Source organism: Dendronephthya gigantea, unplaced genomic scaffold, assembly GCF_004324835.1.
Source record: "Dendronephthya gigantea isolate DGI-Jeju-01 unplaced genomic scaffold, DenGig_1.0 000203F, whole genome shotgun sequence".
NCBI lineage: Eukaryota > Metazoa > Cnidaria > Anthozoa > Malacalcyonacea > Nephtheidae > Dendronephthya > Dendronephthya gigantea.
In genome coordinates this window covers 57,225-71,364 of record NW_021163213.1, presented here as the reverse complement: position 1 = coordinate 71,364, position 14,140 = coordinate 57,225, and the positions used below count along the sequence as shown (strand labels likewise).

General features: G+C 38.0%; 3 protein-coding genes across 3 annotated transcripts; 2 read left to right on the top strand and 1 right to left on the bottom strand.

Annotated features, from left to right (window-relative positions):
- The first annotated feature begins 652 nt into the window (after positions 1 to 652).
- LOC114539464 lies at positions 653 to 6,690 on the top strand. The gene is made up of 8 exons (XM_028560095.1): positions 653 to 942; positions 3,298 to 3,623; positions 3,745 to 3,839; positions 3,922 to 4,078; positions 4,524 to 4,587; positions 4,700 to 4,953; positions 5,368 to 5,557; positions 6,203 to 6,690. Exons 1-8 carry the CDS (start codon positions 750 to 752, stop codon positions 6,490 to 6,492), a joined length of 1,569 nt encoding a protein of 522 aa, XP_028415896.1. The 5' UTR covers positions 653 to 749; the 3' UTR covers positions 6,493 to 6,690.
- A 681-nt stretch (positions 6,691 to 7,371) lies between these two features.
- On the bottom strand, positions 7,372 to 12,247 carry LOC114539484 (splicing factor U2AF 50 kDa subunit-like). The gene is made up of 15 exons (XM_028560122.1): positions 12,136 to 12,247; positions 11,557 to 11,698; positions 11,410 to 11,442; positions 11,235 to 11,308; positions 11,000 to 11,127; positions 10,793 to 10,909; positions 10,657 to 10,713; positions 10,484 to 10,544; positions 10,325 to 10,348; positions 10,131 to 10,210; positions 8,787 to 8,909; positions 8,550 to 8,639; positions 8,292 to 8,436; positions 8,044 to 8,147; positions 7,372 to 7,932 (listed from the first exon to the last, which is right to left on the bottom strand). The coding sequence occupies exons 1-15, from the start codon at positions 12,212 to 12,214 to the stop codon at positions 7,798 to 7,800; spliced, it is 1,392 nt and encodes a 463-aa protein (XP_028415923.1). The 5' UTR covers positions 12,215 to 12,247; the 3' UTR covers positions 7,372 to 7,797.
- Positions 12,248 to 12,350: 103 nt separating this feature from the next.
- On the top strand, positions 12,351 to 14,096 carry LOC114539480 (WW domain-binding protein 2-like). The gene is made up of 9 exons (XM_028560120.1): positions 12,351 to 12,453; positions 12,521 to 12,629; positions 12,706 to 12,783; positions 12,895 to 12,955; positions 13,033 to 13,125; positions 13,222 to 13,367; positions 13,567 to 13,636; positions 13,778 to 13,836; positions 14,023 to 14,096. The coding sequence occupies exons 1-9, from the start codon at positions 12,398 to 12,400 to the stop codon at positions 14,086 to 14,088; spliced, it is 738 nt and encodes a 245-aa protein (XP_028415921.1). The 5' UTR covers positions 12,351 to 12,397; the 3' UTR covers positions 14,089 to 14,096.
- Positions 14,097 to 14,140: the final 44 nt, after the last annotated feature.

Below are 14,140 nucleotides of genomic sequence, written 5' to 3'. Positions count from 1 at the left end.
AAACCCAAATATATCAAAACAAAAAATATATTTCCAAGTACAACGTATACAATTAAATAAAAACAAATTTACTTTGGTAGGATGTGAGAACTCGTTGACAACTCAGCTTTTCTATTTCCCACCCAGTAGATACACAACCGCTACCTTAACATCGCTGCAATTATCATCTGTTAACGTTATTGTCTGTTGAATAAACTAGTTGTTCAAACTTATACAAAGCATAATATATCAAGTGTAGTTTCCACTAATCTATTGTAACCCCGACTGCTTCAAATCTCAAATTTTACGCGAAAACATGCGATAGCCACACAAAATATACTCTGGCTGCGGTTTGAGCGTGCGTTTTGTTTTCAGTCAGTTGTTGAGTAATTATTGTCTTGCGGTATTTTTTTTTTGCAAGAAAACGACCCCTAAAACCCACCTTTTGCCCTAATACACTCGAGATAGTCTATTAACTGATCACAATCGTAAAACAAAGCGCATAATATCACTGAACTATGTAACACTGGTCAGACAAAATGATTTTTTTTGGTGCCGAATTGCGCTAACAGTGAAACTGCGCCTGTAAATAAAGTGCTATCGCAATAGTGCTGATTAATAGTTAATAACCCTGAACAGATATTGAATTTTTAAGCAGTTGGTAGTCATACAACAAAAGAGTTGCGAGAAAATTCAGTCCACATCTGTTTAGCTCCGATGGAAATACGAACTCATAACTGTTAAAATAAGTTTATAATGGGCAGTTGAAAATGACAGCTCGGATTCACTCCTTTGTTTTGCAATGTACGTTCCTTGTCGGGTTAGGATTGCTAGTTTATGAACCTGGCGTTTCTGGACAGTGTTCCGAATTCGTATCTCCTTTGGAGATCCATGTAGATTGGTGGAACGTCTTGCCCTACTCCTCTCGTGAAAAGAATGAAAATGGAAACTTCACATACAGTGGTAAGCATGTTTTGTCAGTTTGAACTTCGCTTACAATGTTGTAACAAGCAACATTCACATTCGTATATCGTTTAAGATTATCACTGATATGAATGTTTATAGTTATTATAACGGTCCTTTTTGCGCGAAGTGCAAATTGAAAACATCTTTGAATATGTCGGAACTGAGAAATGATATTTAGAGAGGTTTAAACTAAAAGGTAGTACATATAATTTGCACAGCGCTGCTGTTAATATATCTGGCTCACAACATCCTCTGCAAGCAAATATAGTGTTGCGATGCAGCTCAGCTAGATTGGGTGATGGATGTAATGATTGGTGATTGTATCTTGAAAGGTTTACTGTTGGTAGTGATAAAGAACGGCGACTAGGCCGACTGAAAAGGGTAACTGGGATTTTAAAAACATTTTACTTGCCTCAAAGCTGGCCGGATGTTTTCAGTTGTGTTTTTTATTTTGACATTTTGATTCCTAGGCCGAATACTCACTGTACCAACCTCGAAATGTTGTTATTATGAGGAAATGTATAACGCTTTAAGTTTTTAAGAGTATATAACGAGGGCACTCAATGCGTGATCAAACTTGTCGAAGGAAAAACTTGTTTACCGGCTGCATTGACTAGACAAATTGACTATAACAACATGGAGCTATATATATATCAGCTTGCCGTGGACAGGTGTATTTAAGAAATGTTCATCTAGAAAATTCAGCTATAATTCAAAAGGGCTAACTAGAAAAATAAACTTTGCCTGCGGTGTATGAGTGATGTTTATAATAACATCTAACACGTAAAGCAAATAGATTTAGTGTGTAAGTGGAATCGATTCAATCGTATACTTCCCAATTGAAAAAGTGATTGTCATTTTATGAATTTGACAGTTATTAATGCGTTCTCCTGCGAAGCATGAATATTCTGGATAAACTACTGACGTGATAAAACGCAACTTATAATAGACAGAAGAAACAAACAAGTTTCAGCCCGGCAATTTGGCCATACAAGAGTTTTATCATGTAGGAAAAAGTTTCTCGTATAGCCTGTATCTGTTTGTTTTCTTATGAGATGACGGTTCTATTTGTTTTCTTCAGATGAGATGAGATGAAAGCAATTTTTTCATTCCTTTTGTCTTAAAAACACAATCCAATGCAGGCGAAAAGATAACCCATCCTTGTGCAATTATTTGCTGATTTATCAATTCCCGCCCTCTTTAGTTACGGCTCAAATTGATCTGGCTTTACTGCACGACCAAATGACTACCGTTGATTACTAATATCTCAACTTTGTATGCGTGATTTGACAAAAGAATTGCTAATTCTATTGCGCGTTTTTATGCAGGCATCCACGTTGACGGTTTTAATCATAATGGGCAGCGAAGATTGTTGTCTAAAGGTTTTACTTGTATTACAACAAAAGCGGAGACTATTAACGGAATATTTGAAATGCAATTGGTTTACAGAATATCCTAACCTTTGCCGAATGATCTACAAACAACTCTCTTTTTTAGGCGCAGAAAATTAACTCACAAACACCTCTTTAATTCCTCAGATTACATGAAGGAACTTTGACATACGAATTTGTATTTTATCGCCTCATGCTTGTGATTCTTTATGCGTTTCTGTCAAACAGGCTTAGGTTCGCAATAAAGACAGCTGCTTTCGGGTACTCACCGCAAATTTATAAATATTTCACGATAATTTTAGCAAGTACCTGCCTTGCGTATGCGTCCACACAGAACACGCTACAGAACACGTGAAGACCCTAGCTGGGCACGAGGTTGACGTCAAGCAGTACGCGGAAAACCTGAGAACAAGGCTGCGTATATTGGCCGCTACTATACTTGTGACTGGGAACGAACCATTGCTACGGCTGTGCGATTCTACAGTCCAGATGCTAATGACCGTTGTATAAGGATCAGTAGCGAAGCCATATGCGTGAGCGAAATTCGGGCTGACTTCGTTTAGCCAATGCGAGCTTAGATTTTAAAGTTCAATAGAATACATAAGCGATATATTTTGTACTTACTTTTCTTATGATTTCACGGAACATTATCCCTGGTATTTTGTTCTACGATCCCAGTTAATAACAAATAGAGTTTCTCACCAAACCTAAAACAAAAAAGGAGAATTACTCGTTGTCATATCTGATTTACCTTCAAACAAATATGCTCATCTTATAAACCTTTCTCTCCTTCTGTTCCACAATGCTTTTTATTGATGTAACCTTTTTAAGTTCCTCATCGCTTTGCTTTGAAAACGTTTCGACTGAGTTGGGTAAAAAAACCCAGTTCTAACTTGTTTTGAAGGTGGTAAAAATCTCTTTAAATTTCTCAACTCGTGCACCATTATTTTTTGCCTCGTAGGTATATTTCCTACAGTGTTAAAACACGTTACAAATCAAACTGGGATAAGACTGAAATACAATGAGCCGATGAAGAACTTTGTGAATTTCACTGGGATGGCAAACAACAAGAGAAATAACACGATTTATTTCCCAGTCATGGCGGAAGAAGACGACGACAAGAGCTGTTATATTCCAGTTTTATCAACCAACGGTCCAGCGTACATCATTCATATCCAAGAAATTGTTCCCCTAACACTGCTTGGGAAAGGCTTGCTTCAGGGGTGGCAGGTTATAGCGCTAACCTTGGTTTTAGCTGCAATATCTGGGGTTTTTATGTGGCTTATGGTAAGGCAATATCATGCATGTTTATTACGAGTTACCTGAATAACTTTATTTATACTGAATAAACTGTTCTGGAGGTAAGTAATGATCACCTCTTATTGCGGTTATTTGCTTATCTTTTTAGGACAGAGGCTCTAACCCCGAAGATTTCCCACCAAATTTCTTCACTGGAGTATGGCAGGGTTTTTGGTGGGCTTTTGTAACCATGACAACTGTAGGGTAAGCTGGCTACACTTTGTGCCAAACTTAGTTTTTCCTACGAGGACTATTATGTTTTAATTGTTATGAAATCATATTTAAGGTATGGTGACACCGCTCCTCGGTCAGTACCAGCCAGACTGTACAGTATTCTGTGGATGATTATTGGTATGATCGCTTTCTCAGTTCTCACCGCAAATATAACCAGCTCTTTGTCGCAGAAGACCTTTGATGCAGAGGAGAAAATGTTTGGAAAAAGAGTGAGATTATATATTTAACAACCATAAACTTTACCCCCGACCTGTATGAGATGATCCTTACTGGACCTCTAGGAAGAACAGTTTAGAAATGATAGAGCTATCCAATATAAATAAAGTTAGTTTAGTTTAGGTTTCCTCCTGTAGTAACACTGGATCAATAAGAGATGATCCTTACTGAACCTCTAGGAAGAACAGTTTAGAACTGACAGAGTTATCCAGTATAAATAAAGTTAGTTTAGTTTAGGTTTCCTTCTGTAGTAACACTGGATCAATAAGAGATGATTCTTACTGGACCTCTAGGAAGAACAGTTTAGAACTGATAGAGTTATCCAGTATAAATAAAGTTAGTTTAGTTCAGGTTTTCTCCTGTAGTAACACTGGATCAATAAGAGCCACATCAACTCTAGAGAGAACTTTATATCAGCGAGCTTATTTCTTTACAAAGGTTGGTGTTCTTGAAGGAACATTGGACGCAAAAGCAGCCATACTGGAGAACGCTCGTATTATCAGTAAGCAACACTATCATAATACTTCACAGAAAACGATCTAAATAAAGCTGTATCGTATCACTTATCAAAGGGAATCACATCAATCTAAGTGCACTACTGTCTTTGCCCTTAGATCATCAGACAGTCGCTGAACTATTAAGTAGTTTGCAGCGAGGTAAAGTGGACGGAATTCTCGTGGAGAGATACGTGGCAGGCGCTTATTACAACGAGTACAAAGAGCTAGGAATGGAACTGGGGACATTGATACGTTTTCCATACAAAGTGGGAATGCAAGCACCCAGTTTTATCACTGGACGCGACGGAGAAACTTGCACTGCGTTTAAGAAATGCGTGCTGGACATCTTGGGAGAAGAGAAGATTCCTATGGTGAGTGATATACTCGTGTTTCTTTCTGGAAAGTTGGTTTAGGGTCTGGAAAAATTGGGATAACACGGCTAATAGCAAGAAATAAGTTTTAATAGACAACAGGAAATTTTACATGTAGTTGGCCATCGTCAAGTTGTTTTGTCCTTTGATTATTGTGGAGAGAGTAGTCAATATTATTCACCAGCTATAAAAAACGCCAAACGGACTTTGAACATACAATCGCATAGTTGTATTAACTTACTCACTGACGACACATGCGGCATTTCGGAAGTAAATTATTGCTCAGACAACTGCAGAACACGCATGTACTTACCACACGTTCCTTATCGTACCATCTCAAACCAATGCTGTGTAGTCAAATGATATGTACAGTATTTATGGTACCATTCACACTTGAAACTTCTTCCATTTCAGAAAGTTCTGAGCGACTTTTCAAACGCATGGCAAGACTTTAAGCCGAGCGAATCGACATCATTGTTTGAAGACGAATCATTCTTTTATATTCTCATTGCATTTTTCTTTGCATTGCTTGGCGTTGGATGTGTCTGGCATTACTTCGTGTTTATTCCAAAACAACGACAAACTATTAACGACAATAATGGTGGTAAGTCCAGTGTTGTTTTATGTGCTCCCATAAAACTTTCGATAAGTTTTAATTCCATTAAGCTCAAAGCATGAATAAATTACTCAGCAGTAGAAATGTGAAAAACAGTCCTTTTAACTCTTATTCACTCGCGTTTTGGTTTATGGCCTCCTCAAATGTTAGATTTCACTGAGGGAAATTGTTCTTAGAGCCTTAACGGACGGTAGACTAGCTGAAGCCACGTGTAAAAACACATTCAAGAATCGAACTGAACGTTGGGAGTTTGGAGACGTTTCATTCAAAATGATTAATCATAAATGGGTAGAATAACTATCTCCATAAAATTTTATCCCATTGTGTTTTCGCCCCCATGGGTTCTTTATGCGTCTAAGCATTTGTAAGTGCCCGATTTACAAGAGCCTAGAGCCTAGAGGCATTCTAATATCGACAATACAGCGTGTGCAAATGATCCTATTCTTACACAATTATCATGTTCTTATAATTTCAACGGAATGCTAACAGTTTATTAATTCCATCGTAATTATCGCTACTGTGGTTTTAATAAATGAAATTAATCACCACACAAAGATTAACTTTCACGACCCAACGTTTCGACACTCCGGTCTAGTGTCTTCATCAGTTATAAATTCATATATTTCTTAACAGATGAGGTAAAGGCCATGGAGTCCGGAGAGAAATTTATAGTTCTCAAAACGGAACTCGAAATGTTGTGCCCAGATTGCCACCCGAAGTTGGATGCAATTTTAACGGAAAATCCAGATCGACAATACCACGATTCTCTTCTGCACATACCGTTGTTACACGGAGCTCCTAATCTCAAAATGTTGTCTGCGAATGCATTCGACCAACTAAAGCGAGTTCCATCCAACGCCGCTGGGGCCATACCTGATGCCTTTGTCGGCCGCAAAAAATCTGGCCGTGTTAGTAAATGCTAAGACACTAAATAAATACAGTATAATACGCAGTCCAGTCTCTGCATTGAGATCAGCCGATTGTTGCATAGATTAACTCTGTAGTGTAGGTTTGAACCCATAAGATGAGTTCGTGAAACCTTGGGACATGGAAATGACGAATTTGGGTAACCAACTTGGCGGGAAGGCTAGCAGTGAGTGTAGTCGGACGGTAGAGGGAGTTCAACGTCAGTCCCTTTGTCAAATTCCTATGTCCTATGAGGGGGGGGGGGGGGCAGATGTCAATGGTAGCAACTGTATCTTTAAAATTTTTGACTGGTTTTTCAGTAGAGATTTGTTTGATCCTGGAACTAGCTAAAACGCCAATTTTGTTCTCCAGATTAACCAAGCGAACTCTAGAAAACTTATCAATATTACTTTGTTCTACGAAGTATTAAAAAATTATAAATTTTTCAAGTCTCACTTACCTACATCTTCACCGTAACTCACCCTCGACGCTCCGTATTAAATCCAGTCCTTCACTTTAACTTTAACAAAGCCCACCGCCTGGCTATTCAAAAATCTGATAACACCTCTTTCCAATATTGCAGCTACTGTGAAACTTATTTTATCAGAGGCATATCTTAAATTTGCAGGTGTGCTAAATTTTTTGGAACTCTACAGTATAACAGTGAATGCGGTTCACGCACTTTCCTTGCGAGTTGAGCCGTTTAACTTGCAAAAAAATTACACAAAATTTATGTAAGTTATTTAAGTTGTAAAACTTTCGAAATAATCCGTAAAGCAGTTCGTTGGAACTAAACTAGACAAAACTTGGAGAGTTGTTAAGTTGAGAGAGTTGTTAAAAACAGAGTTTTATCAGGAGTTATCCTTTGAAACACGAAGAAAAAGCTGATAAAAACAGACGGCTTTGATACTTTATTGAAAATACATTTATACTACAGTACAGTGGTATGAGATTTCATTTAAAAAACGAGAAGCAAAAGCAGTACTCAAGCTGGAAGCAGAAATATATAGGTCCTTGGACACTTTTGGGAAGTACAAAAGAAACAATTCGGCAACTTGTTTGAAAAGATTCCTCTACAACCTTTCCCGATTATTGACAGCTGAGGGATCTTCGAGAAGTAAAATGACACATCAGAAATAACAAACGGTTATGCGGGTAAAACGTGTTTTCCAAACAAGCTTGCTAAACAACACAGATTTTCTTGACATAAGTTTGGAAATACATCCCTGTGGCAACGATTTTTCAAAGATGTGCCATTTCTACTTTTCCAAGGATCGCAAGAACCTTGTTAAAATCGACTTCTGCTAAGTATGATACAATATTTATGAAAACTCTTTGCGATGATATTTCTCAGGTTCGAAGTACGAGACAACGACCACCCGATTTGAGAACTTGCGGCCCGTGAGAGCCTGGTGAGCACTCTTGCTCTCGCTTGCCGACGAAAACTCGACGAATATCTGAAGATATCAAAATATTTTGATGTCAGGGACCTGGTGAATGGTTGATCTCATTCTGAGTGCAATCATCGGAATAAATGTCACATAAATTATGATATTTTATACACGCACCTTGCCACATCCGGGGGGTTCAAACTCTGGCGTGGGCCGTGGAATCTCAACACTGACAACATTACCATACTTAGAACACTCATCACGAACATCCTCGTAGATTTCTAAGGAAAAAAGAATGTCATTTAACTCGCTTGTTTTAATTGTATTAATCCCGTTATCACCGTTGTTCTAATTGCATAAATATTCTAATTTCACTTCAGTTGTTCTAATTGTGTTAATTAACCTAATTATCTCAATTAACGAACCTTCGTATTCCTCATCATCGAAAAGCTCGTCTTTCTGAACCATATTCATGAGGCACAGAACTTCCGTAGGCACTTCATTTGTGACCTTGTTTAATTCAAGACCAGGGATCTGCAGCTGAACTGGGACCATGTTTATTGCATCAGGCTGAACAAATGACAGAAATAAAAGCATTAGTTATTAGCATTACTATCCTGTTCTTCCTGGTAAACCATCATCGGCCATCTATCGACCCACGGGGAAAGAAAACAAGATCTCACATTATTCATATTCTGTTTCGCTCCAACACTTGCACGCTGGACGATCAGTTTCTTTTCGCCAAGTTGCATTCCATTCAGACCTTGGATTGCCTAAAAAAAGAACGAAGAACGCCTACAATTCAAGCCGTGGCAAAGAAAATATTCACGACTCTTTTACAGTGAAGAAGACCATCCCCCATCTGTGACCATTCAAGACGTTTTTATAAGAAATCCACAAGAATTCCCACACAAACATACCACGTCGGTGATAGACATGTCAACGTATTCACAGAATGCATATCCTTTGGAGAGACCTGTCGCACTGTCTTTGACTAAATTGAATGCTTTTAGCTCGCCAAACGAAGCCAACAATTCTTTAACCTAAGGGAATGACAGTTGGTCACAACCAAACACTCAATATTTTAACAAAATGCTAAGGGCCGATGTTACATTGAACTGCTTAACTCATAAACTGATTTCAAAATGCTCAACTTCAACTGGCTGGCCGCCGCTAATAAGCGACCAAATTTGCCTTGTTTTAAATACAGTTTAAGTGAGGCATATCTGGGTTGGTTCCTGGTTAGATGGTTAGGAGGTATTAGGTACCGTACACTTGTATGCAACAATTCCCAACAATGTTCTTTATCATTACGATCAAAATAAAAACACACATCGCATACATTACCCCAGTGAGCCATTAGTTAACAGACCAACCTAAAAACCTATTGTTTTTTTTTATTTTTTACGTTTCCAAAACAGTTTCAAATGGCAACTGATTGAGTTAGTTCAACGTCGCATCTTTTAGCCCAGTGTATTTCATGAGAACTGGGCTAATTTCATGCGATATTTTTACAGTTTGGAGTGTATGCATGACTATTTATCCCAATCGAGCCATTGCCATGAGAAATATATTGTTAGAAGCCGAAAAAATCATGAAAAAATCTAAGAAGTCTCTTTTGCTGTGGCGACCAATCAAGCGGTACGGTCTTGCCAAGTAGTATGCATGACTGAAGTTCTTTATAACTTGCCTTTCAACCATTGGATTGACAGTTTTAGGCTCCCCTAAGCTAGGGAGTAAAATTTTGGAAAAAAATCGAAGAGAAAGACGTCAGTTGTGTGTTTTTATAAAGTACAAAGCTATGTTAAGTCTCCCCCCTGACTCGGGTTTTATCGTTTGTCGACAGAAGTCACTTCAAAATGAGATGTTGTGGGATTTCAACACATATTTTTTCGACCAAACAAGAGAATTTTGAGTTCATATTATGGACAAGATCTTGATGCAGAAATGCACCACATCAGTAATACTGAATATGCCCAAAGAATAAAAATTACAAAATTACCAAACACCTGTGAGATGAAAGCCTAAAAAGCCTTCTTTTGTGATGAATCTGGACCAATCTTGACCTAAATCTCATGCATTCTCTCCTGTACGAAGCCAATCTAAAAATTCCTGCAAAGCTGAATTGAACAAAAGTGAAACCACGTTTGATCTTGTCCATAACTATAAACCTCAAAATTTTCTCGAATTTCTGCAATCCATCTCTTTTTTGAAGTGACAAATAACGCTAGGCAGATATTCTTTTTACTGAGATATAAACAGACCTGGTCTTCGTTCAGATAGTTTGGAAGACCTCCGATGAAAACTTTGTGCGGTGAGTCGGGAACAACTGTTGATACAACTCCTTGATGAAAAGAAAGAAATGGTTTAAATTCAATGATTTAAAATCTGTTTACAATTCTGGTCCTTGATCAGGACCCTTATAATGCATTGATCATTTTTATTGTGAAATAAATACCTGGAACATGGACCATTGATGAGTCTGAAGAAAGAATTACAAAATTTTCAATTAAGCTAATTTCAAAACAGCTGTTAAAGGAAGATGTTCTACCAGCCTATTTTTTATTTCTTTCCCATCTTCTTGTAGGATCTAACATGAATGAAAAATAAGAATTACCTCCACTTAGACCAGGGACAATTTGATAGTCTTTAGGACGTCGAATTTTGAGTGATTGACCCTGACAAGATGACAAATATGAGTTTACTCCACAATTGTTTACTCCTCAGACAATACGGCAACATCAGGTGATAAAATTACTCAGGAGGAAGCTGATATTTGTAGAATCAAACCTGTAGAATAATCCCATCAAACGCCATTGCCTGTGTTGTTTCTTCCACTGAACGGAACTATGCAAGACAAATATCAATCATTTTAAACACTTTGCTTTTGGTTTTTGAAGTGCGGTTGCAAAGCAATTGAACCAACCTCAAGGAAAGCGTAATTCTTTTCCATATCGATTTGGGCCGTGATAACTGGTCTACCACTGGCTGTACACAAACCACATTCTTGCATCTTGGCATTGAAAAATTCCACCATCAATTCCTGCATTTGAAAGAGAAAATTTAGTGATTGCTCTATCAGTTCTAAACTGTTCTTCCTGCAAGGATAATCCTAAGGTGACTGGTGACTTACCTCAGTGATACCAAATGGTATGTTACCAACATAAAGACGACGAGATTGCCGACTGATATTGCTGGCTTGGGTGATCCCAGTCACAGCCCCGGGCAAGGCAGGACCAGCCGTGGGTATCTCACCAGCAGCTACATACACAAGATAAAATATTTTTCAGCTTTTGAATGTGAATAATATTCAGAGTATATCTTTTTCGTATATGTGATAAGCATCATAACATATCCCCAAATATCACCTCTCATCTTCTTGTACTCCATAGGATCCATGTGCTCAAACCCAACGGGAGGAACATCCCATAATGATTGGATCCTATGAATTTATGAATCACAATATTATTAGAAAATCATCTACTGTTGTATGTATGCAACTTTCACAGGAATTGATGGTAAATCTATCTAAAAAAAGCTTACTTTTTGCGCTTTGGTGGCGATGGACTTCTTGATCTAAATGAAAAAGTAAATTCCTTATATTTTGGTTGAACAATACCACAAAACCGATTGAATAATCATCCAACCATTTGTGGAGTTTTAGATTTCTTTTCAATTTTTGTTACCAACCTTCTCCGCCGTCCCCTGTCAGGTGATCTGTTTCGTCGTCCTCTGTCTGGACTTCTGGATCTTGGTCGTCTGTCACGGTCGCGGTCCCTCCTCGGTGACCGTGACCTGGATCTTCTTCTTCGCCTGTCATTGTCTGGCCGATCTTTCAATTTTAAAAGAAATTTTGATTATGTCAGTAATCACACAATATAACAGGGCATTAACTTGCAAACGTCCTAATTTGGAGTTCCTTTTAACACCAGATCCATGAAAGTAAACAAAATATGCAAGATTATTTATTATATGAGTTTACACTTTATCTCAACACTTATATGCTAAGAAATTGTCCATGTATTCGCAGTAAAATGAGCTGATTATATTTCATTTATTGCAGAAAGCCTACTCAAGGTTTATGAAAACTTCACTGTCAAACAAACAAACTGTGATCAGATTACAATACATCGCATTCACAATATCAAATCTTCATTATTTCAAACATGCAAAATTCAGGGCCACAAAACAGCCATATTTCGCATAAAACAAGCCCACTTTCTCCCACAAGAATGCAAGTATAGAACACCATAAATCTTCACAGCTCACCATTTTCTGATTTATACGAGTCTTTGCGTAGAGAGTCCAATTTTTTGGTCACATCTTGTTCGATATCAAATTCCGCCATAATGACTCAGTCGCAAAGAAAGCGTGCTTTCGGCCACTTGCCCGAGCGTCGAATATGTACCTTGGAGTACTACAATGTATCTTATTGTAGCTCTAATGTACCCAAGTGTACCTGCAAATCTTGAAAATTATGCGCAGTCATATCATTACGTAAAGGAAAAACAACAACAAAATCGAAAAGATAATGGCAGTGAATCAAACGAAATCACAAAACGGTCAACTTTTCTTGACGAACGACTTGTAAGTGAAATATTTTTAGTTGAATATGTAATCGAGTGTCTTCTCAACACGTTTACCCCCGTTACAGCGTCATCTCAGACAAGAATGGTGTCGAATTTAGCTTTGAAAAGTCGGCAAACTTGCCTGGGTATTTGTTGGCTTCACGGACAGGAAGGCTCATCTTGACGGGACAAAAGGTACCCGAATCTTTTCGATCGCTTACAGAAATTGCGTATATCGTAAAGGGACATTTGTCTTCTTTCTCCCTTTCAGGTTATATTTGTAAATGCGAAAGCGACGGACCAATGTCAAACGATAACCATGGCCTTCCATTATATACGAAATTTGGAGGTAATGGATGTGGATTTTGAAACAGGCTGTATTTATTATACATGAAATCATAGAACAAGCTATATCTCAACAGAAACCACAAACTAACTGGCTCCTTTCCCGTGATTTTAGATAAAACAACCAATATTTGGAGCCAATTATCTTCAGGCTGACATTACAGCAGAACCTGGAGGTATAAATTCAACACAAGTCTATTTTTCATTTGTAATTTTGCGGTATTTTTTATTAAAATAAGCCTCATCATTTCAGCTGGATGGCAAGGTGATGCTGTTTTCAAAGTTGTTTTCAGTAAAGGGGGAGCTATCGAATTTGCTGAGGCTTTTCAACGAGCTGTTCGGAATGGTATGACTTCAATTTATTCAAACTAAACACATTGCAATGCTAAATTCTACTGGCTTTGATAGTTCTTATGTAATCCATTCTCATTGATCTCATCAGCCAGAGCAGGTCACCACCCAGCAATGCAACAACCACCAATGAATGGTCATTACTTTATACCACCACAACCACAGCAACAACCAAATCCTGGTTATTACGGTTACCCAGCCGCTGGTTATGCCCAGCCACCACCATATCAACCACAGGTACAGTTATTCATGATGATTAACTTGGCTGTTTGGTCACACTGTTTTAAAATTATGCACAACACTTTTTGTATTCCTAGGGCCAGTTTAATTCCCACCATTAAATGTACCAAGCAATTAACACAGACCTCTGTTATAATTTAATCTGTTACAAATGTTTTTAAACCAGATTTTCTTTTCAATTTTCTTGAAAATGTAGCCGTACCCTCCACAGTTCAATGGTGCACCACCAATGCAATATAACCAGTACCAGTCTGGTGTTCCACCCAGTAAGTACCATCACACAGTGAACCTTAGTTTTTGATGCAACAAATAACTTGAAAATCCAGGAGGGTTGGACTAGATCGACTTGGTTTCAAGGGAGGTTGAGATTTTAGAAGTTTGTTTTATTCTCGGTCTCTTTATTTCAGGTGGAAAGGCAGCCGAAGCATATGCATCTGGACAAAATGTCTATGTTCCTGCCCCTCAGGTATATAATCTAACCATTGCCGTTTCATTCACATAACTTGTGGTATAACATAGACCTGCCTAAAATAGACAAAAACACTTCTGTACGTTTCACACTGGTTGAGATCAAATTTCATTCGCATGTTACATCAACTCATTAACTGGAAAAACCTCACCAACAACTATTTAATTACTTGTCGTAATTTAGGGAAACTTTGCAACGCCATCTGCACCACCACCGCCGTATGAAGAAAGTGCAAAAAAAGATCAATAAAAATAACTGACCAGAAATGAACTTAATATAATTATCCTTACGGATAGTTTAA